Source organism: Stereum hirsutum, assembly GCF_000264905.1.
Source record: "Stereum hirsutum FP-91666 SS1 unplaced genomic scaffold STEHIscaffold_11, whole genome shotgun sequence".
NCBI classification, from domain to species: Eukaryota; Fungi; Basidiomycota; class Agaricomycetes; order Russulales; family Stereaceae; genus Stereum; species Stereum hirsutum.
The window spans coordinates 39,110-64,642 of record NW_006763141.1 but is presented as its reverse complement, the minus strand read 5'-3'; the positions used below and the strand labels follow the sequence as shown (position 1 = coordinate 64,642).

At 50.4% G+C, this 25,533-nt stretch overlaps 6 protein-coding genes across 6 annotated transcripts; 3 read left to right on the top strand and 3 right to left on the bottom strand.

The window, feature by feature from the left end:
* Positions 1 to 3,307: 3,307 nt before the first annotated feature.
* STEHIDRAFT_140575 (uncharacterized protein) lies at positions 3,308 to 5,014 on the top strand (the record flags this gene model as incomplete). Its single annotated transcript, XM_007306297.1, has 2 exons — positions 3,308 to 4,907; positions 4,974 to 5,014. The coding sequence occupies one exon, from the start codon at positions 3,308 to 3,310 to the stop codon at positions 4,895 to 4,897; it is 1,590 nt and encodes a 529-aa protein (XP_007306359.1). The 3' UTR covers positions 4,898 to 4,907; positions 4,974 to 5,014.
* Positions 5,015 to 5,109: 95 nt separating this feature from the next.
* STEHIDRAFT_123049 (acyl-CoA N-acyltransferase) lies at positions 5,110 to 6,778 on the bottom strand. The gene is made up of 5 exons (XM_007306296.1): positions 6,596 to 6,778; positions 6,520 to 6,538; positions 6,322 to 6,460; positions 6,047 to 6,102; positions 5,110 to 5,968 (listed from the first exon to the last, which is right to left on the bottom strand). The coding sequence occupies exons 1-5, from the start codon at positions 6,718 to 6,720 to the stop codon at positions 5,600 to 5,602; spliced, it is 708 nt and encodes a 235-aa protein (XP_007306358.1). The 5' UTR covers positions 6,721 to 6,778; the 3' UTR covers positions 5,110 to 5,599.
* A 4,361-nt stretch (positions 6,779 to 11,139) lies between these two features.
* Positions 11,140 to 13,692, bottom strand: STEHIDRAFT_158884 (DUF89 domain-containing protein; the record flags this gene model as incomplete). The annotated part of the gene is made up of 17 exons (XM_007306295.1): positions 11,140 to 11,182; positions 11,274 to 11,400; positions 11,468 to 11,520; positions 11,591 to 11,599; positions 11,676 to 11,686; positions 11,758 to 12,148; positions 12,213 to 12,283; positions 12,333 to 12,343; positions 12,403 to 12,577; positions 12,636 to 12,648; positions 12,708 to 12,813; positions 12,877 to 12,986; positions 13,040 to 13,048; positions 13,115 to 13,225; positions 13,287 to 13,511; positions 13,585 to 13,590; positions 13,646 to 13,692. The coding sequence occupies 17 exons, from the start codon at positions 13,690 to 13,692 to the stop codon at positions 11,140 to 11,142; spliced, it is 1,518 nt and encodes a 505-aa protein (XP_007306357.1).
* Positions 13,693 to 14,557: 865 nt separating this feature from the next.
* On the top strand, positions 14,558 to 16,483 carry STEHIDRAFT_158883 (uncharacterized protein; the record flags this gene model as incomplete). The annotated part of the gene is made up of 13 exons (XM_007306294.1): positions 14,558 to 14,667; positions 14,726 to 14,743; positions 14,805 to 14,838; positions 14,892 to 14,905; positions 14,980 to 15,020; positions 15,074 to 15,131; positions 15,192 to 15,201; positions 15,253 to 15,270; positions 15,327 to 15,378; positions 15,756 to 15,790; positions 15,852 to 15,955; positions 16,020 to 16,107; positions 16,166 to 16,483. The coding sequence occupies 13 exons, from the start codon at positions 14,558 to 14,560 to the stop codon at positions 16,481 to 16,483; spliced, it is 900 nt and encodes a 299-aa protein (XP_007306356.1).
* Positions 16,484 to 17,246: 763 nt separating this feature from the next.
* On the bottom strand, positions 17,247 to 20,008 carry STEHIDRAFT_169958 (heat shock protein 70). Its single transcript, XM_007306293.1, has 10 exons — positions 19,772 to 20,008; positions 19,699 to 19,711; positions 19,622 to 19,636; positions 19,472 to 19,564; positions 19,216 to 19,408; positions 19,042 to 19,144; positions 18,436 to 18,986; positions 18,105 to 18,379; positions 17,844 to 18,047; positions 17,247 to 17,773 (listed from the first exon to the last, which is right to left on the bottom strand). Exons 1-10 carry the CDS (start codon positions 19,914 to 19,916, stop codon positions 17,341 to 17,343), a joined length of 2,025 nt encoding a protein of 674 aa, XP_007306355.1. The 5' UTR covers positions 19,917 to 20,008; the 3' UTR covers positions 17,247 to 17,340.
* Positions 20,009 to 22,349: 2,341 nt separating this feature from the next.
* On the top strand, positions 22,350 to 25,456 carry STEHIDRAFT_82056 (uncharacterized protein; the record flags this gene model as incomplete). Its single annotated transcript, XM_007306267.1, has 4 exons — positions 22,350 to 22,373; positions 22,432 to 22,776; positions 22,836 to 22,951; positions 23,007 to 25,456. The coding sequence occupies 4 exons, from the start codon at positions 22,350 to 22,352 to the stop codon at positions 25,381 to 25,383; spliced, it is 2,862 nt and encodes a 953-aa protein (XP_007306329.1). The 3' UTR covers positions 25,384 to 25,456.
* Between the last annotated feature and the right edge of the window lie 77 nt (positions 25,457 to 25,533).

Sequence of the window (25,533 nt, the reverse complement as noted above, 5' to 3'; positions counted from 1 at the left end):
GCCACAGTAACGGAGAACGCGCCCAAGACAAAGACGCCACCGCCACCGAAGAGGGCATGATCATGACATAATGATATAGCAAATGGGAGTCCAGAGGGGTCCAGGGGAGGGAAGCAAGGTATACTCAGAGTACAATACGGTCCCATGAAGAACAACACTCCAATCTATAGCCAGGTACATGCATTAAATACGTACTGCCACAGATCCAGAGTCCTCAGCCTCAAGTTTGAGACGCGCAGTTCCCGCAGGTGCGGCGAGGTGCGGCGTCGCGTTTGGCCAGGACCCCTGCATATGCGGATCAAGGTCCCATCCGAAAACCTCAAAGATCGCCCTTTTTGTCGCACGATTTTTGGGGTATTTTGGTACGCATGAGGATGAAGCCTCGGCTTTTTGGCTATTTTGGTCCGCATGGTCGGATGGAACATCGCTCCGCATATGGCCTTTTCGAGCCCTGTATGCCAAAATTTCGCCCTAAATCTGAATCTTTGGGTCGTTTTGACACCGATTTTTGTCGCATCACGGGCCATTTTCCGGATGGGACATCAAGGGTGCGAAGGCCATTTTGTCCGCACTACGGATGGGACAAAAGCGGAATTTTGGGTCCAAATTTGTCGCACCAGGATGGGAGCTCGACCCGCAAATGCAGGGGTCCTGTTTGGCCATTGTTTGGTTCGCACGAAAGCTGGCAGTGTAAATCCTTCAGTCAGACAACTTGTGCACGAGTCAAAGCGAACATTGCAGAAAATTTTTAGATACAAGTCAGTGCAAGTAAAACTGTAAGGATAACACAACTTGCTCACTGGAATATCCTGTGGCAAACACATCACGGATTCCCGCCGAGGCTCACAATCAATTGTGCCGGATAAATGGTGGCGCAATGTGGCCATGGGTTAGGTGCAATTGTATTGCGCTTAAAAATGCTTATTTACGCTGAAACAGGTCGTTAGAGTTTAGAAAGCTACGGAATCTTGGGATCGGCCCCATTTCTAGACCCGCCGAGCTCGGCCGGGATCGATGCGTCACCAAAGAAGGTGCAGTTTGGGACTCAGCGTGGGACTTGCCAGCGCATTCATCATTTTCAGGCTGAATCCCTTTCGAGGTGTACCGCCATCATCCGCTCTTCCCTCGAGTTTGAAGCTCCCGCTGGTCCTCCTTCGTCTTCACCATCGGCCTTCACTTAACGCTACCCGACGCCTTTTCTTTCGTGTCGCCCTACATGATGGCCTTGGACTTTTCGCAAGACGAGGGAGTGTCGACGTGAAGGTGTTTGATCTACATAGTTTGTTTCGTTCCCTTCTCTGTTCGTACACAATCTCGTCCCTTTCTACATCCCCTCCGCACAAGATGAAGCAGACATTGTGCTTCGTCTTCGCAATAGGGGATGACATCATCATTGTGCAGCGCGAACACGGTCGCTCGCGACGCGTCGTGGTATGTGTCCTTCCGTCCTCAGGACTCCGAGACATTGATGCTCTCATCCTTGTCGTTCTTTACTTCTTGTCCCTCTCGTTTTCAGCACATCGTATTGTGCGCATCTACATATAGGCATATAATTTTTGATATCAGCAATCTATGATACTTTTTCATTCATTTATTTTTATTTTTTGCACGACCTGTATATGTTCCCTCCTGGATACTTTCTCTACCTTGCGCACTTGCCCACGTATACATATATGTAGCAATGTTTCTCATCATCACTCTGAATGCACGATGCCGTTAACAACGGCGCTTTTGTTACTCGACTACGTTGTCAGAATGAAGAACCAAAAGTACAACCGAGCCGAGACGGGCCCATGGACAGATTTTGAGGGCTTGTAGTAACTTGGGCACCCTCGCTATAGGCCTTGCAATATGTGAATGAGCACCATAACCCATTTTACTTGTTGTAGTAGTATTTCAGCAATTGGATCCCATATATGACCTTGCGAACGAAATATATGAGCTTGCAGGACTCGGCGGTTTTCCGTGATGGCCAAGGCACAAATCATGCCCGTATCAGCCGGAACAAAATCGCAGAATATTTCAAAGGAATGATTTTAGAAAATCTGTTCCAATCTGACCTGCGTATATACTAAATCTTTCGATTTTTTCCGAGTATTTATGATAGGATAGGTACACGGGGAGTCCTGAATTGTGCGCCACTTCTCCCGCTGGTTCGCACTTTCACTGAGTACCAGGTGACCTGCTGGCACATGACACCCCAGGAGTTCAAGACTGCTCTGCACCACATATTATAAGCAGAGATGCGTGATGGGCGACACAGGGAGTTATGACGATATTTCGCTCATCAGGGTGATCCGAGGTTCAAATGACTGGTCACTTTAAAGCGTGCCGTGCTCTTTTCCCTGGTCACTCTCGTCACATGCCAACAAACGATTCTCGAGGCTCAACAATCGCGTTGTCCGCGGGCGAGTTCACATAGACAGTCGCGTAGCAACACTAAGATATGGTCTTCAGGCGTGAACTGAACGAAGGTCCATACTAGGGCGAGATTCTTGAGATGGCCCCCTTGGAGTCAGAATACGCATAGTGGGCACGACTGGTGAAAGCACGACTGATTAAATGCTCAACATCGAAGGATTTGAGGAAAGTAAAACATACGATGCCTTTATTGGTTGTGTGTCGGAGGAATATACAAATGTATGGTAAACGCTACCTAGGTTTAAACCGCTTGGTTTTCTTGACCAAGTTCTGCAACGCCGCTACGCCCGGTCGAGTCGCCCGCTCCTTACTTCGCAGTACTAGATCGTGCAGCGGGTGCGGTGATGCCTTGAGGTCTGAGGTCGCTGACGTGGTTGGTCTCGGCGTTTCTGAGAATTTCCTCGGCTTAGGGTCGAAAGGATCTGCAAATCCTGGCACCGGTGACTGTGACTGTATCTTCTGCGACATGAGAGTGGAAGGTGATTCACCAGGTGGTGAAGAATCCGACCCTGGCAAAAACCACCCTCGCCTTGCGAAAGGAGCCCTGTCACTGTCCGGTGGCTTGCTATACCAATGCCTCTTCGCGATTATAAAAGCTCTGCGCGTCATAAGCCACTCGCGTGCACGGTCCCTCTCTTTCCGAACTGGCTGCCGGCACCAGTTCGCAGGGACCAAACAATGGCCAAACACGCCGCGCTTGCGGTTGCCTCACCATAAATTTAAGACTTGTCCTGACCAGACCTGACGTGTCCAAACGGAACCGGAACTCTATAGCGCTATATCGTCTAGATACCTACGTACGCACATCCCATTTCCTTTTTTCCCTCAAAACACCATTACTCATTTTCTTTCAGATAAACAACTAGAAGCCAGCGCGTTTCCCAGAATGATGGCACCCATCCACACGCTCCACAACGAACTGGTATACACCATTTTCTCATTTCTTGTCATCGACGATCCTCCGCATCGTATTGCACGTATCGGCGGTAGCAAATACGATCTTGGCTGGATCAAGGCGACACATGTCTGTCGTCCATGGCGCCAGATTGCACTGGACGCCTCGGTTCTTTGGAGTGATATTGTATTCTGTCTCGGGCCCATTTGGGCCACCCAGATGATGGAGAGGGCGAGGTCAACACTTCTTACAATCGCATGGGACTCATCAAAACTCTTCGCCAAAGACCTTGTATCCACTATCATATCCGACCACGCGTCTCATGTTCAACGACTCCACATTAATTGCACCGATGACTGGCGGGTAATCCAGGACATGGTCGACTCCTTCGATAAACCAACCGCACTGTTGCAGGAGTTCAGACTGACTTTTGAGCTGGGATTATATCCGCGCCACCCGATCAACTTACCTCTTCACTTCCTGTCTGAGGCGCCGAACCTCCGGATCCTCGAGCTGCAATATTGCTTTGTGCCTTGGGCACGGACATCGCTGTTCCGAGGCCTCTCAGTCCTCAAGATCACACATTATTCAAGCGATCTGTTATCATCGGTTTCTACTTCTCCCACAGCATCACCTGCTGGCACCCTTCGTCCCACCGCTGCAGAATTCCTAGCCATCCTCCAAGAGATTCCGTCACTGCGTATACTCGAGATCAGCGACGCCCTACCTGCTTTTACTGCCCACGCAGTCGCCCTGAGACCTCATTCCATACATCTTCTCCACCTCCAGTCACTTCACCTACAAGGAGACGTATCGGATGTGCTGGAGTTCTACCATTCTCTGGTAATACCCCCTTCCGCTAAGCTCGCTCTACGTTTCAGAGTGAGTCATCACCCCCAGGAGGCGTGGAATTCATTCTCCCAGATGGTTACAGAACGCCTGAGGGTCTTTATACCTCTTTGTCCTTCATTCATGTCGCTATATCTTTTCCCTTCTCCCGAACACATACATTTCGAACTCGCCCCGGGTCTCTGGACTGATGGCGGCCGCTCCGTGTTCAACACCACTCTACAAAACGTCTGTGGTGGACCTAGGGAGATCGTCGACATTGAAGCTCTTCAACATTTCCTCTTCGCAATCGATTGGTCCACCATCCGCTCGTTGTATCTTAATGACACACTCTTCAACCACGACTCAGGGCCAGTCATGTTCAGGCGTCTTCTCGACGCGATGCCTAACCTCGAGGCACTAGACATCCCCGACCAATGGGTAGCCTATCTCCCTTCTACCCTCGCTAGATATGCCTTTCAGGATGACACATGGACAACGACGGTGGCCCTGAAGCTCAACTCCATCAGATTACGGCGTATCTGCTATGAGCCTGGCGTTGACGAGGAGACGTGGTGTGCGAGATTTCGAGAAGTCCTCACGACGCGTGCGAATCGAGGCGCGGTACGGTTGGATAAACTTTGCATCTTCGAATGTAACATCGGCGAGGAGACCGTCAGATCGTTGAGGGAGGTTGTGGCCGAGGTTGAATGGGATGGGAAACGGGGTGAAGAAATGTGGACATGGCTATAGATCAATCGGTGAAGTACGTCAAAACTCCTCTATGCTGCCAGCGAATTTCCCTGCTCAAGATGGTATGTGGCCTTAGAATGATACAACCGATTTGCACCGCAGAGGGTACGAGAAGTGCCATTGGAAACCATATGCACCATGTATTATAGACGATTCGAACACTTGCGTGCAAGACCAAGACGTACCCAGGACCTGACAGTTACGTCCCCCCGAGAGTCAACAGGTTTGCTACATGGGAACAAGCGAGAGGGCATGCATGTGCAAGCCTTGGTTGTGGGAAGCTGCAGGAAATGTTCGTTGATACGGGTATCAATCGTACGTATGTATAATATGAGTGGAGGGCACAAGTTGTCGTACAAAGGAGACGAAAAGAAATGGGACGAAGAGGAACGGGACAGAAGAGACGAGACACAGGGAGCATTAACTAGTACAGTCTTATCACATATTGAATGAGAACAGGGAGATATGGAGACCAGTAGGAAAAAAAGGCGAGAAGATTGCAAGCCCAAGAAGAACAGAGAGGAAGGAATTTGAAGAGGTGATACAATGAGGAGAATGAAGAGAAAAAGGAAGAAGGACATTGCAAGACATCGACGACGAAGAGTAGCATGGAAGACTTCGCGTCAGCAAGAAACAGTTGGGGATATGCGGGGATTCCATAATCTCCAAGAGACGAAGAAAGTGTTCGATCACAGTCATCATTCAGCGACCCGACACGTAGTCTTCATCGGGCGCCCACATCGCCACCATCCTCGAAGCCCTCAGGTTGCTCACCTTCCACCTCAACTTCGCCAAGTTCCCCACGTTCGGCTCCTCTTCATCGTCGTCACCATCCGCACTCAGCGTGCTCTCGCTACCCAAGCTGCTGCCCGCGCCGGAGCTGTCCGCCCGAGCATCTTTCAAACGTATCGGGATGCCGTTCTTGGGGGAGGACGGGTCGAGAGCAAGGATAAGACGGAAAGCGTCTTTGCCATTGAGATAGAAACGGTGAAGACGTTTCTCACGGACGAAGCCAAGGGAGGCGTAGAGGGAAAGGGCAGCAGCGTTGTCGTGTTCGGTCTCAAGGACGATCTGGATGTAGTTGGCAACAAAGAAGACAGATGTTGTTGAGAAGGAGGGAACAGGAACAAAGCTCATGATAGGACATACTTCTTCGACGCCACTGGACTTCATGGCCTCCATGGAGTGGCGTACGAGAGCGCTGGCTACGCACGTTCGACCCCAACAACGATTAGAAGCGCGCGCATGTGCAGGTCACGGCACGCCGACGCGACAACAACGCGACAACAACACGTCCAATACGGGTCCAATTGAATCCGACATCCGATCCGGGATAAAGTGACATTGCGTGGCCATAGGCAAAGTAGAAGAGAGCAAGGACTTGTGAGCGGGTGGGTGAAGACGTGTGAATTAGGCGCACGTACCTATTCCACGCTTGCGCCAGGACTTAGATACGCTCAGCATAGCGATATAGCCACGGTTGGTGCGCTCGCGGTGCATGCTCTGCTTGCAGACTATCACGCCAATAGGTGCGGAGCTAGCGGTGGCATCTGCTGGATATGCCTAAAGGAAAACGTATGATAAGTCGAAAACTCCTGTCTGACTCCGACGGCCGCACGTACAAGGAAAGAAAGCTGAGGCCTGTGAAACGTCATTAAATATTGCCCTGCCCAATGACCTACATGTGAGAAGACTTACCACTGGTGGAGGAAGTACCGGTAAGTGTAAATGACATATGGCTCGCTGAGCTCATTCTGAACAAGTGCAATGATATGCTGCAAGTCTGATTCACCATTATAAGGACGGTAGACGATGTCCTCCATGCTGACTTTCTCTCGCTCGGGTAAAGACAATGCAGACGGTAGTCGTAGGTATGTGGGAGGGGGGAGGAAGAGCAGGAGGGGGGAGGGCTGAGGGTAAGGCGGTCTTTATAGTGACTGAGGAGGTGAGGGTGGAGGTCGAGGGCAGGAGTCGCGAGTCCCTTTCAGTCGTGGCTCCCTAGCGAGACAGGCAGCCACGTGATCTCGCGACTCTTTCCCATCCGCCGTCTTTCCCCTTTCCGTTTCTCGCTGTCTTCTCGGGTACCCTCTTATCCGGAATGTCCCAGCAATCATGGTTATTTTGGTGGTGATAGCATCCATATTTACTTCGTGGAGTCTTCATTCAAAGGACAGAACAGAACAACGAGTACTGCAAACATCCCTCCGTGGCCCACTTCAACCAAACGCGCTTCAGCTCGCCTCCAGGTTTCCCCCAGAACTCTAGGACGGGATGTTTACGTCTCTGAGATCTCAGTATAGCGCCACCGTTATGCTACCACATCAATGATATGGAGTCGGATGAGAACTACTGCGTCATACTTGTAATCGTCTTGGTCGCTGACTTGACATTTCCGGCTCGTGACCAAGTCTCACTCGCGTCCAGGCATGCAAGAGGGGGTCTATTATTCGGTACGAATGTCGAAAAGGAAGGACAGATGATGGACCGAAATCCCACTTCGGAGCGCACAGGTCCTAGATCGCCTCTCTATCCGACTGACTGTTCCGCGCGCCTTATAAATGACGAAACAAGGGGAACGAAAGATATCCCCGCCGTTGCAGCCTGCATAGAATCGTATCGCAAGCTGTAAGCAATTGAGTGATACAAAGTACAGTTTTAGATACCAGACGAAACTTATGAAGACTCACGGCGAAGATAGGACTATGAAAGAAGGGTTGCCTGTACTGGCTCCGGTAAGGTTCACAGAGTTCAAAGCTCACCGTTATCGAAATGAAACGTCTTCTGATCAGCGACTGTTCTCGGAATTTGGTACGATGGTTCGACCTAGAAATAGTTGGAAGACGATGGATATAGGACTCGGATCCGATAGAAGAACCAGCTAGGCCGATCTGAACACATAGGAGCAACATTAAAGTGGAGTTCAAGAGCACGATAGCGTTTTGAGGCCTGGAAGCTTTGGAAGGGTTGTACCGATATTAATTATTCTGCCTCAAACCGTGGTAAGCTATCAGAGGAAACGAACAGCTAGACGCCTAGGTTCTTGCGAGGATGCGGCGGTTAGCGGGCATGCATTTTCAATGAGGACGGCCATGCCAGAAGGAGTAGAGGTTGGGAAAATCCGACATGTAAGATGAAAGCCGCAAGAGCACCTCTGATAACTGGCGATAGCAGGGCGAGATTATCGATGCTATTGTAGTAGCCTGTGTGCAAGTAAGCGCTGGTGAATGGTGGCACAGTCCCTGTCGCATCGACGACACGCATGAGTGGGGCGAGAGTTTGGACGACAGCGCCCGACGAGGGAGATGTGTCTCATAATACGCTCACCCCGTTGCAATAGGGACAAAGACGATGAGCACCCAGTCTGAAGTACTCGGCAAAGCGTTTTGGGCCTGCTAGTGGTTCACCGATATTCAGCGATCTAAGTGTTTCCTCTTTACACATTCATAAAAACGTTCTGAAGACGAGAGAGGTGTGAAAGGACTGCACGATGTTCATCTATCATAACGCCCAAGACATGGCTAATGAAAGAATGTGGAGGTGGAGGTTGGGTGGAGGAGGAACAGTGGCGCCATACGCGACGGACATCGGGGAGAATCGGACTCTAATATAAGATTCAAACTCCGCTGTCCAAGTCGCCGGACGTGGTCGAACTTTCGAACTTGGCTTGAACCAAGCTTGAACTCATCCATCTTGCATCTGTAGCAGACGCGGCCCCACATATCACAGCAGCTATACTTTTCACTGCGCTCCAACCTATGATAGTGTGAATATCAACTGGAAGGTCGTGGATTGTACCCTGCGTGCCAAACATCATCTGGGTCGCGCAATTTCTTGCTCGGCCTCGGGCTCACGCTCACGCTCTCGCTCTATCCACTCCACGAAACAACAACTCTGTGTTATCTGTGCTCGTTGCATACGACATGCGGTTCACACCATGAAGCTGTCTGGGCTTTTCTGGACTCAATGGAGAGTTCTCAAGGTCTCAAACGAGATCACAGTTTCAGGACTGATGACGTCTCCCACTTTCCGGCATTCGCCTCGCGTTGGGTTGAAGGCGCTGAAATAAAACGATCAACTCTTTCGTCCGTTCATTCAATCTACCATTTCTAGAGCTGACAACCATCTGATTTGATTTCCTTGTGATAGGCGAGCAGGCGATGCTGAGTTGACCTTCTTGTGTTTGCTTTCTAGCGTCGGCACCCGACAAAGCGAAGCCTTGACGTGCGTGTTCTGATGTGGGGAGCTTGGTTACGCGGACGTGTAGGTTCAGTGGCCAAGGGGGTTGGGAACATTTCACGTACGTGCATCTCTACCTGTGCATCTTCACGATGTGATGGCAAACTGCGTCGTCTACTACGCATCAACGTTACGCGCCGCGTTGATTCTGGGAATCTCCGCCACCCGTGTTTCGAAACGAGCGGTGCTGGAGAGACTTTGAAATCCACTCCTATTCAAGAGCACATTGTACGCGGCGATGTACAAGAGCTCTTAGCTCAAGTGGACTCGTCACTCAGGTGGCCGACATGCGTGTGTTGATAATCTAATATAGAATGTTTTTGTATATTCATATTTATGGGTTCTGGCAAAATCATCCGTGGGCATGTACGACGATCGTCAACATTGATTCTCTGTCCGACCGGTCGTGTAGTAAACCATGTGCGGTTGTACGGGTCGCTTACCAGTAACTTTAAGCCCATTTGGACTTTCGCCACCGAGATTTTATTGCCGTCCGTCTATCCATCTGCCTGGGCCAAGTCGAATGACTTCAAGTCTGGTATAAGAAGGGCTCGAGAGCTACTGGTGCAAACACAATCAAACAGGCCCCTTCGACAAACCTGCCCCGACCCAGCTCAATTCTCTGCAATCTCCCGACTGTCATATAATGCGCTTTGACATCTCCCTCGCTCTTTTGTTCATGGTTTCTCTCCTTCAGCGTAAGTCCGCTGTCATTACGAACGTTAACCTACGATGGACTAATGATCTGGTTACATGGCAGTTGATAATGCGCTCGCTACTCCGTTGCCACCGCATGCTGGCATGGGCTTCTTGCGTGGCTTGAGATCCTCTTCATACTGGAGCAGGATGTGCATGTCAGACTGCCGAGGTGCTCTCATACCAGTATGTTTCCTCGATGCACTAGACCGTAATGCTGTATCATTGAGCTCGAGACGTGGAACAGGTCGAAGAGTTGGCACCCACCTCGTCCTCCTTGGACAGCACCGTTCTGCCAGCCAGTTTATCTGCTGTTCAAGCGCCGGCCGCCACTTCTATTGCCACCACCGATTGAGATAGGACATACATATCTTGGGTCGTAAAAACCACCCATATCCTGTCGTTATTGCGCCTGAACCTCATCCGCCCACAACCGTTTTTCATTGTTTTCGATTTTATTTATTGTTCATCCCTCTATGGCCTTTCGCACTGTCTTTCCGTTATGGCACCGGCCTTCCCCTTCTTCATTGTGTTGTTCGAACGGCCCACCATTCCAAACCTATGGTAGCACTAGTACTCTGTTGGTTTTCGATATTTGTTCCATAGTTCTTGTTATGGCTCAAACAAGAGGCTACCATCCGCGTCCAACGTTCAGTTCATGCGTAACCATTCAATTCCCCACCCTCAGGTATTGCGAAATGAAATCTAGGTTCTTTGATTGTCTTCAGCCTGGTTAGAACTGGACGACTGTGAACGCCCACCAAGAACCACTTGAAAAGAGCTGAGCAAAGACAAACCGACTTATTTGAGAACAAACGCCCGTCGTAGCCTACTACTAGGCCTCGCTGTTGTTGATCCATGATAACAAGAGTTTGTTCTTGATAGCACAAATCTCAAGATTGAGCAAGGTAACGCAAGGTTCTAAGGACACACATTTTATAGACGTAGTCACCCAACTTCTCTCGCATACCTGGATCATCTGACATAGCACACCATGTATTCGACATCGAACTCTCTGGTCCATCCATTTCCCCCGGACCGTATCGATCTGGGAGAACTAGATGATCCCACCGCATTGGTCTATTATTGAAGCCCTCGTGACATGGATCTGAAAGAACCTCATTGTTACTTCTCTAGACTACACCTTTTTCTATGCTCCGTTACACGAGATGGCTACATTCAGGATATTCTTTCTGCGCACTGCGTCTCTATCTATACCGATCAAAGTCAGCATGATACTACCCCACTCGGATAAACAAACGATAGGCGTACTCTAGAATTTTCTTTGTTCTACACTTCCTGATCGATAGCTATGCTTGAGATCCTTTGGGAATGAACGATACTAGCGCGTATCTGAACCGATAGAAGACGGGCGATCAACATCGACGTCTCGGGCAATACGCTCACATACGACACGGCTCCAGAGAGGAATGTAAAAACGTACTTTCCACTGACTCTCCATTTCTCGCCCTTCTTGTCCAGCTCGTCTGCCACAGCTTGAGGTACACCAACTGCCACGTCTGCTTTATTGGTTCGCAGGCTGAGAAGAGGGAATGAGCCGGCGAGTGGACCTGTGGATAGGGCCATGAATGTATCAGAACAAAGAGTAGCTTATTGAAGTGAAGATTAATGACGTACCAACGGCGATCTCGAAGGGCGTGGAGACAGGCCACTTGATATCACCGGTTAACCTAGATGGATTAAACGTCGACGGTGAGCTCAGACTAACAATAAAGATAAGGGACAGTGCCCGGTGCATACTTTCGGTAGCTGCAGGAGTATAACAAGGAAGCAAGATGTGCTATCAATCTCCTCCGTCCATGTGGTTCAAGAACCAAAAACTCACTTGAGGTCTCCCTACGGGGGTGATCACGAAAACATAGCGTAGTGAGTGACTGTGCATAACGTTTCCCATGTCGGAGACCGACCTTAAAAATGACAAGACCACTCTCACTCAACGTTGTCCAAAGCTCTGGAGCCAATTCCTTCATATCCCAATATGGCCATGGACCCGTCCAAAAGCTTGCTTCATTGACACCATTCTTCTCCAAATTCACGACCACATTCTTCTGTCCATTTGTACCCACGGTGACGTCGCCGCCTAATGGTGTATCAAGCGGAACAGAGAGAGCGAATATACCGTTCTCGAGGTACGATTGCCAGCGGAGCACCATGGCGTGTAGGTGCTGTTGTGAAGGTGATGGCTTCGAGGAGGCAGTAGGAGATGAAGGGAAGAATGCGGGAGAGAGAAGGGAGGCGAAGGTTTGTTTGAAGTCGGTGGGCGTGACATCGGAGACAAACCAGGGAATGATTTTTGGACTTAGTGAACGAAAGGTGGTAAGTTCAGAAGCGAATCAGGAGGGGACGAGAAAGAGGAACGTACTGGAAAACGACGCGAGAAACGTAAGGCGTGTATGTTACGAGAAAGTCGGCGAAAACGAAGTCTGTGAAAAGCTTCAAGGATCGTTAGCCTACCACATCAACGCGAATGACAAACATCTACCTCAAAACCAGCTGTAGAGTCTAAAGTCAGGCGCGGACTACTACACAATGAGAGATCAGTGTCGGCCTACCATTATCCAGCACAAAGTCGACTCGGGAATCCGGGGAGAGGGTCTTGATATGATCCCAGACACGCTCTTGGTCATCTTTCAGTATGAACTCTTTGCGAGCGGCTTGGGCATCCTTGCCGACTGTCTGAAGATCTTGTATGTCCGAGTGGGACATGTGAGTCAACAGAGATAGATCCTAGAAGTAGAACGTTATACTCATTGCCGAGGGGAATAAAAAAAGCGGCAAGACTCACGGTAGCATTACCCCTAAGGCCAGAGCGTGAGTACAACTACAAACGTCGATAAAGAGCGAACATTTGGCATACCATAGACACATCTGAATCATCTCTCGGAAGATGATGACCAGCTTGTCCGGATCAGATATCAGGGCAGATTTTTCGGCCTCCAATTCATGCATTGTTGTGGCAAGCTCTGAGTCGGATGCACCCGTGAGTACATCGTTCGCAGTCAAGGGGAGATACATGTGCTACGTACGGTATATCGCCGTACCACTAGCTTGAAATGTGGATTCCTTCTGGCCTCGGAACGGGTCAAAGGTACGCCAGTACTTAGTCCGGGAGAAGTAGGCACGGAGAAAACGGTATCTTTGAAGACATGAGCCATCCTGGGAAGACTGCTCGATGTGGAGACTGCTCACAAGTAGCATCTACGCACGACGTAAAGATGCGTCGGTCAGTCGACGTTCATGAGCCGAGCCGAAAGTGTAGCTCACTCAGCATACAGCCAAGGTGCCGTGAACCACGTCCCTTTTCCTTGGCTCGAGAGTTTCTCTAGTTCATCGTTGTACACCTTCACCAAGGGTTCCCCGTCATCCGGAACAGCTCTGCAGGATAATGACGAAGCTATAAAACACCGAGTTGATGTCGCACACGGATATTACGCACTCCAGAGGCCTATCCCTGCCCATCTCATACTTCAACTTGCTTAACTTCTCAATCAGTCTCTTCCCTTCCTCGATCCTTTCGCGCGTTTCCTGGTCCACCGCAGATACATCGCCAAGTTTGGACATGTCAGGATCAGACGACAATGACAGGTCGTGATTAGTGCGATAGATTGTGTCAATGATTCCGGTCAATATGACGGGCCATCGCTTGACCACTGTTTGATAACTAGAGGCGCACGAAGTGAACGCCATACATATGGACGCGCTGTCGGTCGAGCAAAGCGGAGTGGTAGACTCACGAGAAACTAGAGAATAGGGGAATGAGGAGATGCCATATATCAAGGACTGTACAATGCGTACCCTGATGTGTCGACGGGGTCGTAAGGAGGGTAGGGAGCCTCGTACATTGTCGTCGAACTATAACGTGCAAGAGGAAGTACAATGATTCATATCATACACAGAACCGACGGACATGCACCTAAAATGGGGTTAGGGGTGTCTGTGTGCAACTACTGTGGCGCTTGACGTTGCAAAACAGCAGCAAACAACTTTGTTGGCCAGATTGCGGTTACAAGCGTTTCACGGTGCAGACATGGCGTCTCTCCTCTCATGCCGACGCCGAGGACACTATCGCATCAACCTTGATCTTGTTCATCGCTAGTTGTGCTCCTGCTTACCGTCTGATTTTCCTTGTACCAAGATATATCAATGCCTGGCAGGTAGAGTTATGGGGACGACCATGGAAGAGTATTGACTAGTATCTGCCAGTACTAGTAGGTCCATTCTAGGAAATCATGATGTGAACGGTCTGCAGTCAGCGACTACTCGCGAACTCTACTAGGCACCCGCCATTGCATAGCATCACCCACAATAACATCTTCGCGCGCTCCGCGTTACCCAGGCAAAGATCAAGAATGGAGTACCTTCTCCCGCTTTTATACACACAAATATAGATTGAAGCACCATCGAATCTAAATTGCCTTTGATGCTTCAAGTGTGTGACGACCTCAGATAGGTACTGGTGTTTTTTTAAAGAAAAAGCAATGAAATGGCCGCGTTATAAATAATAACTACTGACGAGCCTGTCAAGCTTGTCAAGTGATACAAAGGTTTCTTTTCTCGCATCACCCATCATTGCGCCGTAACATGACTTATAATTTAGTACAGCCTGGGCGCTTCCTGTCGCCCCACGCAAGTCAACCTTCGATCCAGCCGACAACGTACCCACATACAACTACAGTGTTCAGTACATCGTTATCACCCCCGACAGCTATGGCCACACCTGAGAATCCAGTTATACTCGACCTTATGTCCACGTTCGGTGCTGTCTTGGTCGGATCGTTCTTATCGGCAGTCATTTGGGGGTGTTCGAGTTTTCAAACGTGCGCAATCTTCTAATCATATCGAATAGCCCAGGATTTTGACCGCTACCAACTAAAGCTTCCTCTATTTCATGAAGTGAGTGCCAAGCTGTCTGTCTGTGAGGTTTGATGCTGACACTGCCTCACTCCCTGTCCAGCTGTGGTATGGACCATGGAGCGTTAAAGGCTTTGGTAACTCCGTTTCATTAAATATGTCACGAACGATCCATTGATGCCAAATACAGGTAGCTTTCCTATGGTGAGATTGCTGCTACACCTGTCGTGTCCCTGCTCAGAGAAGTGGGTAGACTCAAGATGTCCGTCTGGATCTAGGTGTTTGGATACCGCGAGCGAGGTCATGATTATCAAGTCGAGTGTGTCCTCACTTTTCACGGTTAGAAGGTGAAATAACTCACAAGAGCAACAGACTTCAAGGTACTCGTACGAAACTGGGGAGATTTGTCTCTCCTGAATCAACAACAAATGTACGCCTTGAAATCCTGTTCGATATCATTCACTGAATACCTCTGTCTGACTTTGGCCAGAGAACTAATGGTATGTTTGCTCTATCTTTGAGATATCTTGCTCCACGTTGACACTCTTCAGGATCATTCCGCCATCGAAGTATGAGAGTAGTCACCCGGCATGCAATTCACGAGCTCATATCGACCATTTGATAGGCAGCAGTTGTTTACATCGTCCAATTATGGTTCATTCGAAGAATATACCTGGGTATGTTACTCCTCATTCGAATCTTCATCCTCCCGAATCGAGCAATTTGTTCTAGTCAACAAAAAACACTGGATATTACCTATCTTCCTTGTACGCAAGCTTCCTCTCAGAGATTTGTACCGTGAAAGTCATAGTGGCCTTGCATAGGTTGTCCTCGCCTCCTGGGACGTAGGTGTGTACCCTTCCGACTCACTAAATCAAAGACACCGTTAATCGATATAATAAGTATAGTCGGGATAATTAGTGTGTCCACTCGTGTGCAATTCTAAGTCGATGCACTAACGAATGGACTTATACTAAGTATACCTTGTATTCGGGTATCTGAATCTGGCTCTTCTGAGTATAAGTACTAGAATTGACTTTCACTATGTATCTAGATACGGACGACGAATCACCACGCTCTCCACCCCGCGTGAACTCGTAAGTGGCTCTCTGGGCAATTGAAATAGTGATTGATGCGAGCAACATGACAGAACATCAATCTATCCATACGGGCTGCTTCAGTTGCCGTGGACATCGCCGTTGCTGTTATTATGGTTTGGACACTCGCTGATATGAAAAACCCCCAGCTCAAGAGGTCAGTATCTTGTGTTGACGTCTGACATGATCCTTCCATCCTGACGAACATGTCCTTATTCCAGATCGAAACAGATGATTAATCGGGTCATTGTGCTAATCGTAAACAGCACACTTCTTACTGCGATCACAGCGTCAGTCACACTCATCCTGGTAAGTGTATTCCATGCAGAATTTGTATCAACTCGCTCATGGATCTGAATCACCGCAGTTGGCCGCCTCGCCCACAACTCTCTACTATACAATCACGGAGCTACCCTTTTGCTCCCTATATTTTAGCACATTCCTCGCAAATCTGAATGCCCGTGATTACGTTAGAGGGAGCACTCAAGTTATGTCAACCCTCGACTTCGCGATTCCTTCTGGTAATCTTAGTCTAATGCGATCAGGCCTGGCGGCAGGAGAACACACACAGATACAGACACCCCTCAATTGTCAGACCAATTTACCCATGTATGCCACTGAACACTCTCATTTCGCCTCTGTCATGTCTGACACGCTGTATCATTTCATCGCACAGGGTGGGTAGATAGTCCTAAAGATACCGCAGGGGAGCGAAGGGACCGGAGACGACACTGCCACGGAGTCTGCGACATACAAGGTATGGTTTCTAGACAAATCGCCCCAACGCGTGATGAATGACATATCACATCCATAGAACAATTCCACTTTCTAAGTGACGATGAGACGTGGCATCGAGCGGTTGCGTGTATGAGATCATGTTTCCGATTCTGGACTATGTATAGGTGTACCTACCTTCTGTCGCGAAAGATGACACCGTTGGTTCCGCGCATCTATCCTTCAAGTTCACGCCTGTTCTTCGTTGACGACGTCACAAGGACGGGGTTTCCAGTCACCGCAGTCCAGTATGTTCGAGTCTAAGGCCTGCAGGACTCTGAGAATGGGAACGGTGTGTTGGGGGTGGAATATCACAGTGAAAATAGTCCCACTCACTCGCTTTGGTCGATGGCCTGGCCGTGATAGTGTTTCCAATTGAGAACGCGTCGTAAAAATCGTGACGAGTGCGGGTTCGAGTAGACTGGTGACCGTCTCTGAACACGGGGGGACGGTGACGGCTGGCGCGAGTACCTTAGGGTTCGAGGTTGAAAGTGGCTTGCGCCACACAGATCGTTCCTGCGGATCAAGCGTGTGAAAATGCTCGCCTGCGCCACAAGGGCGGGGTTTGTTGACGAAGACCGCATCGCTCGAGGATGACAAGTCCAACATGTTACCTAGACCTATATTCACTCATGCTTATGGTCACACAAACTCAGATCACACATAGACATGATGCAAATAAGAAACCAATACGAGTGCTTTCTAATTACTTGAATGTACCCAAACAAATCCATACCGAGCACCCCCTCAAAAATACGCACACACCAATTACAGTTCATCGTGCGAGTAGAACGGCTCCTCCTCATCCTCTGCACCCGGCTCGTAACTTGATCCTGCGCTGCCCTCGTAGAACTTCGCCGTGATGGGGTTCACGACGGCCTGGACCTCGCTCAACTTCTCCTCGAGCTCCTCCGCCGTCGCGCTCTGCCCGTTCTCATCAATCCAGTCCGTCGTCTCCTTCGTGACCGACAAGATGGTCTTCTTGTCCTCGTCCGAGATCTTGCCGCCCATGCCCTCCTGGTCGCCGAGTTGGCCCTTCACGTTGTAGATGTAGGAAGAGAGGGTGTTAAGAGCTTCGATGCGGCGGCGTTGAGCTTCGTCCTCGGACGCGAACTCTTCGGCTTCCTTGATCATGCGCTCGATTTCGTCCTTGGACAGACGACCCTTCTCGTTCGTGATGGTGATGGACTCGGACTTTCCACTATAGAATGGAAGAAACGAGAGGAAAATCAGCCTCAAATATATAGCGCAGATCGACGGATGATACGTACGTTCCCTTGTCGGCGGCGCCAACCTTCATGATACCGTCGGCGTTGACCTCGAAAGTGACTTCGATCTGAGGAACACCACGGGGAGCGGGAGGAATACCGGAGAGCTCGAACTTGCCGAGGAGGTTGTTGTCCTTGGTCAACGAACGTTCACCCTCGAAAACCTGGATCAACACCGTGGGCTGGTTGTCGGCTGCAGTCGAGAAGCTACGAATAGCGCGTCAATCAAATGGAGGCAAATAAAATGGAAGAGGAAGAGCGTACATCTGGGACTTGCGGGTAGGGATGACGGTGTTACGGGAGATGAGCTTGGTGAAAACACCGCCAGTGGTCTCAATACCGAGAGTAAGGGGGCAGACATCGACGAGGACAACATCCTCGGTTCCCTCCTCACCGGAGAGGATACCACCCTGGACGGCAGCACCGTAGGCGACGGCCTCATCGGGGTTGATACCCTTGGAAGGCTCCTTACCACCGAAGAACTCCTTGAGGAGTTGCTGGACCTTGGGGATACGAGTCGAACCACCGACAAGGACAACCTATAAACCGGAATAGTCAGTACTGAAGAAACAGGTATAGGGAACAAAAGACGAACCTCGTCGACATCCTCCTTCTTAACACCGGCGTCCTTAAGGACCTGCTCGACGGGCTTCATCGTCTTCCTGAAAAGGTCCAAGTTCAACTCTTCGAACTTGGCCCTGGTCAAGGTCTCGGAGAAGTCGTTTCCGCCCTCGAAGCTCTCAATCTCGATCCTCGTGCTCTGCTGGGAAGACAACGTCCTCTTGGCCTTCTCGACCTCCCTCTTCAGCTTTCCAAGCGCGCGAAGGTTGCCAGAAACGTCGGTACCGGTCTTCTTCTTGTAGAGCTTGGTGAAGTACTCGATGACACGGTTGTCGAAATCTTCACCACCGAGATGGGTGTCACCGGCGGTGGCGAGGACCTCGAAGACGCCGTCGTCGATGGAAAGGAGAGACACATCGAAAGTTCCACCACCGAGATCGTAGACGATGATCTGAGACTCGCCACCCTTCTTGTCGAGACCGTAGGCGATGGCGGCAGCGGTAGGTTCGTTGATGATACGGAGAACCTGGAGACCGGCGATGGTACCGGCATCCTTGGTGGCCTGACGCTGAGCGTCGTTGAAGTCTGAAAAGAAGGTGTGAGTTCGGTTGTCAGAGGAATAAAACCGTGAGATACGCACAAGCTGGGACGGTGACGACGGCGTGAGTGACCTTCTTGCCGAGATAAGCCTCAGCGGTGTCCTTCATCTTCGTCAAAACCATGGCGGAGATCTCCTCGGGAGTCTAGAGTCGCCCATCAAAGACATTTTAGCAAGCAAGACACGAAATTACGAGAGGCGAGATAATGAGCGTACGAAGTCGTGGGGGGTACCCTTGTATTGGACCTGAACCGACGGCTTCCCACCCTTCTCAATGACCTTGAAAGGCCAGTGCTTGATGTCGCGCTTGATTTCGGGCTCGTCCATTTTACGACCGATGAGACGCTTAGCGTCGAACACGGTGTTTTCTGGGTTGGAGTGGAATGCGTTCTTTGCCGAGTCACCAATTCTACCAACGAACTAATAGATCAGAGTCTAAAATACGGTGGGTCCTGAGCAAAAATATCCTCACAATCGTTCATCGTCAGTGAAAGAGACCCATGATGGTGTTATCCGGTGACCCTGGTCGTTGGCGATAATTTCGACACGTCCCCCACGGTGAACACTATCGAAGAATGGGTTAGTAAGATGTACAGTCCCATAAAGCACATGGAATACTCACCCAACACATGAATACCTACAGGCGTTGACATGTTGTGAGTAATTTCGCATCATAATGATGCTCAATACTCGACTTACGTTGTACCAAGATCTGTTGGTGAACAGGCGATCAGTGCCAGTTTTGAGCGCACCAGAAGGAAGAGACACGTACCAATACCGATGACAGTGCCATAATCAGGCTTTTCTGAATCTGCGCTTACTGGCGGGCAGAGGCAGATGAGTGCGACGAAGAGAACAAAGAGGAACGACAGGCCGGAGAAGAACCGGCCTGTGTGCGTCCGCGAAGGACGAGACATTGTGTGGTGCGCGGTCGTTAAGCGTAAAAGACGGTGATGAAAGTACGCGGGAGACGGCGACGACGGCGGAAGGAGGAGAGGATGTTGAGGGAGGTGGTAAATACGACTTGTGCGAAACGCTGGCGGTCGACTTTATATATCGACGCGTCGCTTGCCACGTCGCATCCGCCACGTCAACCTTCGCAGTATTCCTTCCCACGCTCGTCCTTTCTCGCTCTTTCTTCCATTTTCCTTGCAAACAACGTTCATCCCAATCCTTTTCCTCTTCTCCTTTGTGAATCGTGGAACACAAAGCTCTTTGCCTTCGAACGGTCTTTCCAACCGTATAAATTCATTGAAGCATTCCAGCTGTTTGCGAAATTGTAGACCGCTCGTAGAAAACGACGCTCATGTGAAGAAGGAAATTGGCTCCACAACGACTTCTGCCGAGCGGCGTGGCGCCGGACGAGGATCGTCAGGCGTATTGTGGCCCTGTCACTTAGCTATCGTGCGGTCCTGCACTCTTTTATTGCAGATTGTTCTTTTGATACTCACTGTGCAAAAATGGGCTGCTAGCCAAGAGCCAGTATATCCGTGTAGTAAGAGAAATGCATAGACTTCTGTTATCATTATCTCGTTAGCCTGAGGTTGGTCCCGAAACTTGCCAGAGCTCTGGCAACGAGTGCTTATACTGGCTGAGGAAAATGCAGGTAACCTCTCAACAGTAGCAGGGTAAGCTGATCTCAAATTATCAGCACGATTAACTTTGGTCATCGCATCTGGCATCCGCTACGTTGATTTGAGGGAGCCACAAAGGGATCGCCACACTCGGCATCCGCGAATCCAAGACGGCAGAAGCGTCGCTGTGGGGCTACTTGCCTTCTTGGTTGAACGTCGTTTTTCGCGAGCGGTCTACGATTTCGCAAACAGCTGTCAAGTTCTGACGACTTGAACCTTTGGAATCGCTGTTTGGGCCACGTATGCCACGTCAGCTCTTGCCTCTTCACCCGCGCTCTCTTCATCATCTTTTCGCCAGCACATCAGGCTCAATGTCACCATGCGCTCCATACGCATGATTCTTTGACACTCCTGTTCTTCCGATGCGTGTCTCGCACGGCCACCCTGCTGTCCGTATCAGGCTGTGTTAGACTTGGCAGCGCGATTTCGTGTAACAAACAGCCATCGTCAGTCGTGACCTCAGCGTCAATTTGCAAGGGTACATGCTTCGTTGTCTGACCGGTCTCTCAGAGGCACCCTCCAGAACTGAGGCCCATCCGGTCTTGGAGAGTACAGATTCGTATAACACCACGAATCATGGACGCTCGCCTAACACCCCCTTTGCCACACACTTTACCCGCTTTTTGACATTGTTCTCGATGTGGCATAGGCACTTATGTTGATGCCTTTATCGCTCTGTGATTGTGGGTCTATTGCGGTATGTCGGGACCATGCTGAACCATACTTGTCTTATTCAAGCTTCCCTCGACCCTCTGCACTGATGTGGTTTGTCTTGCGTCGACGAAATTCATTCAGGGCGATATGTCTACCAAGAGTACGCCAATGCGGGGGCATAAATCCAGCAATGAACGTACAAAGTCCAAGATAGATCCGTGAATCGGCTGGCACCACATACGTTCGAACCGACAGTGTCTACGTCTTTTGCTGGAAGCGAATCGCGAATCGTGAGGACCCTCGTCAAGCATATGGGGATGATATCAATCGTATGGCCGCTTTCGGTCGGACCGATCCTTCGGCTCGCAGATCTACGTTCATCATGTTTTTGTTTGGGTTTCAAAAGGCAGCAGTTTGGGTTTCAAAAAGTAGCAGATTAGTACCCGGTCTGAAGCTTCGGTTACACATACTGCATGGGCGATTCTTTCCATTCTGATGCTGTCTTCGTTTCCTATGAGCATATTCTTGCATGTTCCTCTTCGTCATCATGGCCTCTCTCTTTTCACCCTTATTTTCTTCTGTCACAAGCGCGACTGACACTCTACCCTCTCATCATAAAATATGCAGGCTCTGCCACTGCTAGAACATACTCAATCGTCTTGGACCGCTTGCTAACACTATCGGCCCACCGAGGAAGGGAGCAACCAAGGAGCCACATCACGGTGGGAGAGATTGTCAAGTTGACTGTCTAAGCTGAGAGTCCGTTGGTGGCAAGTTGGTGGGATATGTGTTCCAAAGATGCTGTTTGTAGTACAGTATGTACGTTGTGTGAGAGGTACTCTTGAAAATATCTAAATTCTGCTCCGATCTTCGTGGAGGGAAGGAAGCGTGGAAAAGGGGAAGAAGTATTGTCCCGGAAAATGATTTTGTTGACATTATCTTCCGAACACGATCACGTGATCGATACGCGCGGAGATCCCAATGTCGGCGGCTGCCACTGACGTTCACTATTCTTTCATCTTCTCCCTCTCATCTGTACAGATCTACTTTCTTGGATAACTGATGGGCGTTCCCGGACTATGGGATGTAAGTGCGTACGATTTCTGGATTCAATTTATTGCTGACGGTACACTTCGTAACATAGCTGCTACGTCCAGCAGGCGAAACATACTCCCTCACACACCTTGCCGTCACAGAGGGCTTCGAGGCGAACAAGTCTGGGAGGAGGGCTCTCAGAGTCGGCGTCGATGCCTCTATATGGTTCTATCACTCAAAATGGGGTAAAGAAGGGGAGAACCCCGAGTTGAGGACGTTGTTCTTTCGGTGCTGTCGACAGCTGCTGGACAAGCCGTTTTTGCCCGTGTTCGTATTCGATGGTCCACTAAGACCAGAGGAGAAGCGAGGGAAGAGAATATCGAGAGAAAACAAGCATTGGATGGTGGACTCGATGAAGGGCATGATTAAAGCTTTTGGGTTTGAATGGCGGATGGTGAGTGCGCATTGACCAGCCTTTGGAAGTGACTGAACGGCCGAACTAATTGACGACAGGCTCCTGGTGAAGCTGAAGCCGAACTCGCGTATCTCAACGAAACTGGCGTCATAGATGCTGTCTGGTCCGACGACGTTGATAACTTCCTCTTTGGTGCCACAATGGTCATTCGCAAGTCAGAGACCTTCACTCATTTACCGCCCAGCTGTACTGACCCAGATACATGACAGTTCGAGCAAGAAACTGTCGGGAAACAAATCTCATTCCACCAAGAACTCAGACGGCCTCGAAGACGGAAACCACACCGCTGTATACCGTTCGGACGCGATATCGCGACATCCGTCTATCAATCTTTCTCGTGGCGGAATGATCCTCATTGCTCTCCTCAGTGGAGGCGACTATCACCAAGCTGGCGTGACTGGTTGTGGGCCCGGGTTCTCTCATGGTCTCGCTCGGTGCGGTTTGGGCGACCAATTACTTCAAGCTGCTAGATCCATGGACGACAATGCCCTCCAGGATTTTTTGGTCGGGTGGCGTCAGTCGTTGCGAGAGGAGCTCAAGACTAATGCGTCCGGCTACTTACCGTCAAAGAGGCCCTCATTAGTCAAAGCTGTTGGCAACACCTTTCCTGATATTTCTATTCTTCGCTCATACACAAACCCTATCACCTCGAAGACCCATTCTCGAACTCAGCATCAACCACCACAATGGGCCGACGAACCAGACCTAGGCCAAATCGGTCACGTTTGCGAACTTCACTTCGAGTGGGGTCTCAAGGACATCATCCTCGAACGATTTAGTCGCGTTCTATGGCCAGGCGCCGTGTTTCGTATCATGAGACGTGCCGTGCTCGACGACGACGAGGGGAAGAGGAGCTCGGCGACTAGGCATATGTTCTCGGGGCTGGTAAAGGACGTGATTGTGAAGATCCATTCCACGAGGTGTCACGCATCTACCGACAGTTTGCTGGAGTATAGGCTGGAAATTGCACCGGCACAACTGGTCAAGCTCGTCTCATCGGGCCTGCAGGGAACCCGGACACCGGTCGATACGACCTACGACGTCAACCTATCCGATTTCGACGACGATGATGAAGACGACGAAGAAACTCCTGCGAAGAGGAAAAAGAAGAAGGAACCGAGCGATCCGGATGCGGGCTTGAGGGTGTGGATGCCTGCTACTATCGTTACGCTAGCGAGGCCCGATCTGGTGGAGGAGTACAACGCAAAGGAAGAGGCGAAGAAGGCGAAGAAGAACAAGCCCCCGGGACGAGCTGCTGGTGTCAAAGCGAAGGCCCCGAAGAAGACGGCGACGACGACGACTCGACGGAAGAAGCAACCTGCGTCCGCTGCACCGTTTCCTCTGGAGGATACGGCCGAGGAAGAGCAGGAGGAAGGAACTCCTCCGCCCGTGGCCTCTTCGAGCAAGGTAACGCTCGCGCCGTTCCCGTTAGAGGAGCTAGACGAAATGTCGCGGATCACTTCGACATCGCGGTCCACAAGCAAGACCACTCTTTCGACTACTTCGACGACCGACATCACGACGAAATCGATGACAGCGGTCAAGGTCAGCGAGCGGCAGTCCACTACTGTCAAATCGTTCTACGGTGTAGCCAAAAAGACTCGAGCTCCAGCAAAGGGCAAGGGTAAGGCTGATGCTCGATCTGCCGTAGCTTTACCTACGGTCCACGAAGATACCGTCCCAACCCCATCTACGCGGCTCCTACCACGTCCAACGCAAGCACCCTTGCACAAAGTCCCTTCAGTCATCGAAGTATCCTCCGACTCGGACTCTGAACCCTCACCCCTCGAAGGTCCTTCATCCTCCCAACCTCTCCCAACCCGCGATGTGTCACGAATTCCGTATGCGGCTCCGACGGAGCACCACGATATCCCTAAACACCACTCAGAACGTACTTTTGGACGCACGATCAGTGCGCCAACACTACGGCCTTTCCCTATGAGCCTTTCGGATGCTTCGGACAAGGGCGGTGGGGACAGCTCGGATGATTCCTTTGACTTTCCGGACAAAGTGGGAAGTGCGTCTCCCGGGAAGAGGAAGGCGACCTTGAGCCTGATTTTGGAGGACGACAGCGCTCATGAAGGAGAGGGGGGAAGCTCTGGATCGGATACGAGCATCGAAATTGTCAGCGATGCGAGGAAGACTCAGAGACGGTCGAAGGAACATACGTCGCCCAGGAAGATAAAGCCTTACGAGCCTTTATCTCCTGTAGACAACGCCAGCGACGTCAGACGACCGTTTAGACGCGTTGGATCGACACCTCCCCGGATGCAGGGATCGCGTACGAACGTGAACAAACGGCCTATGCCTGTGATTACGAGTCCTGGGAACGACTCCGTCATCTCCATCTCCAGCAGTAGTAGCGATTCGGAGACCGAGCAGACACCTCGTCGGCCTGTGGCCCTTCTATCAACAAAGGTACCTCCAGCGAAGAGTTCAACAATCTTAAGATCGAGCGTCCCTCCGCTCCTGCGAGCCAGGCAGGCACTGTCGACTGCAAGCGGGTCTTCAGGCTCGGCTGGATCGCAAACGTCCGTTCGGGGGAGCAAGGCCAGGACGTCGGAGGAAGTGATTGATTTGACCTGATGTGAAGGAGAATGTATCCTCTATATTGTGGCTTTCCCGGTGGATCTCTTATATTTAGGCTGGTGCTTGTCTCAATTATGAAGGCTTCCATCATCATACTATACCATGTACGCCTGCTCTGTACAACGCTGGAACGTTTCGAATATTTTC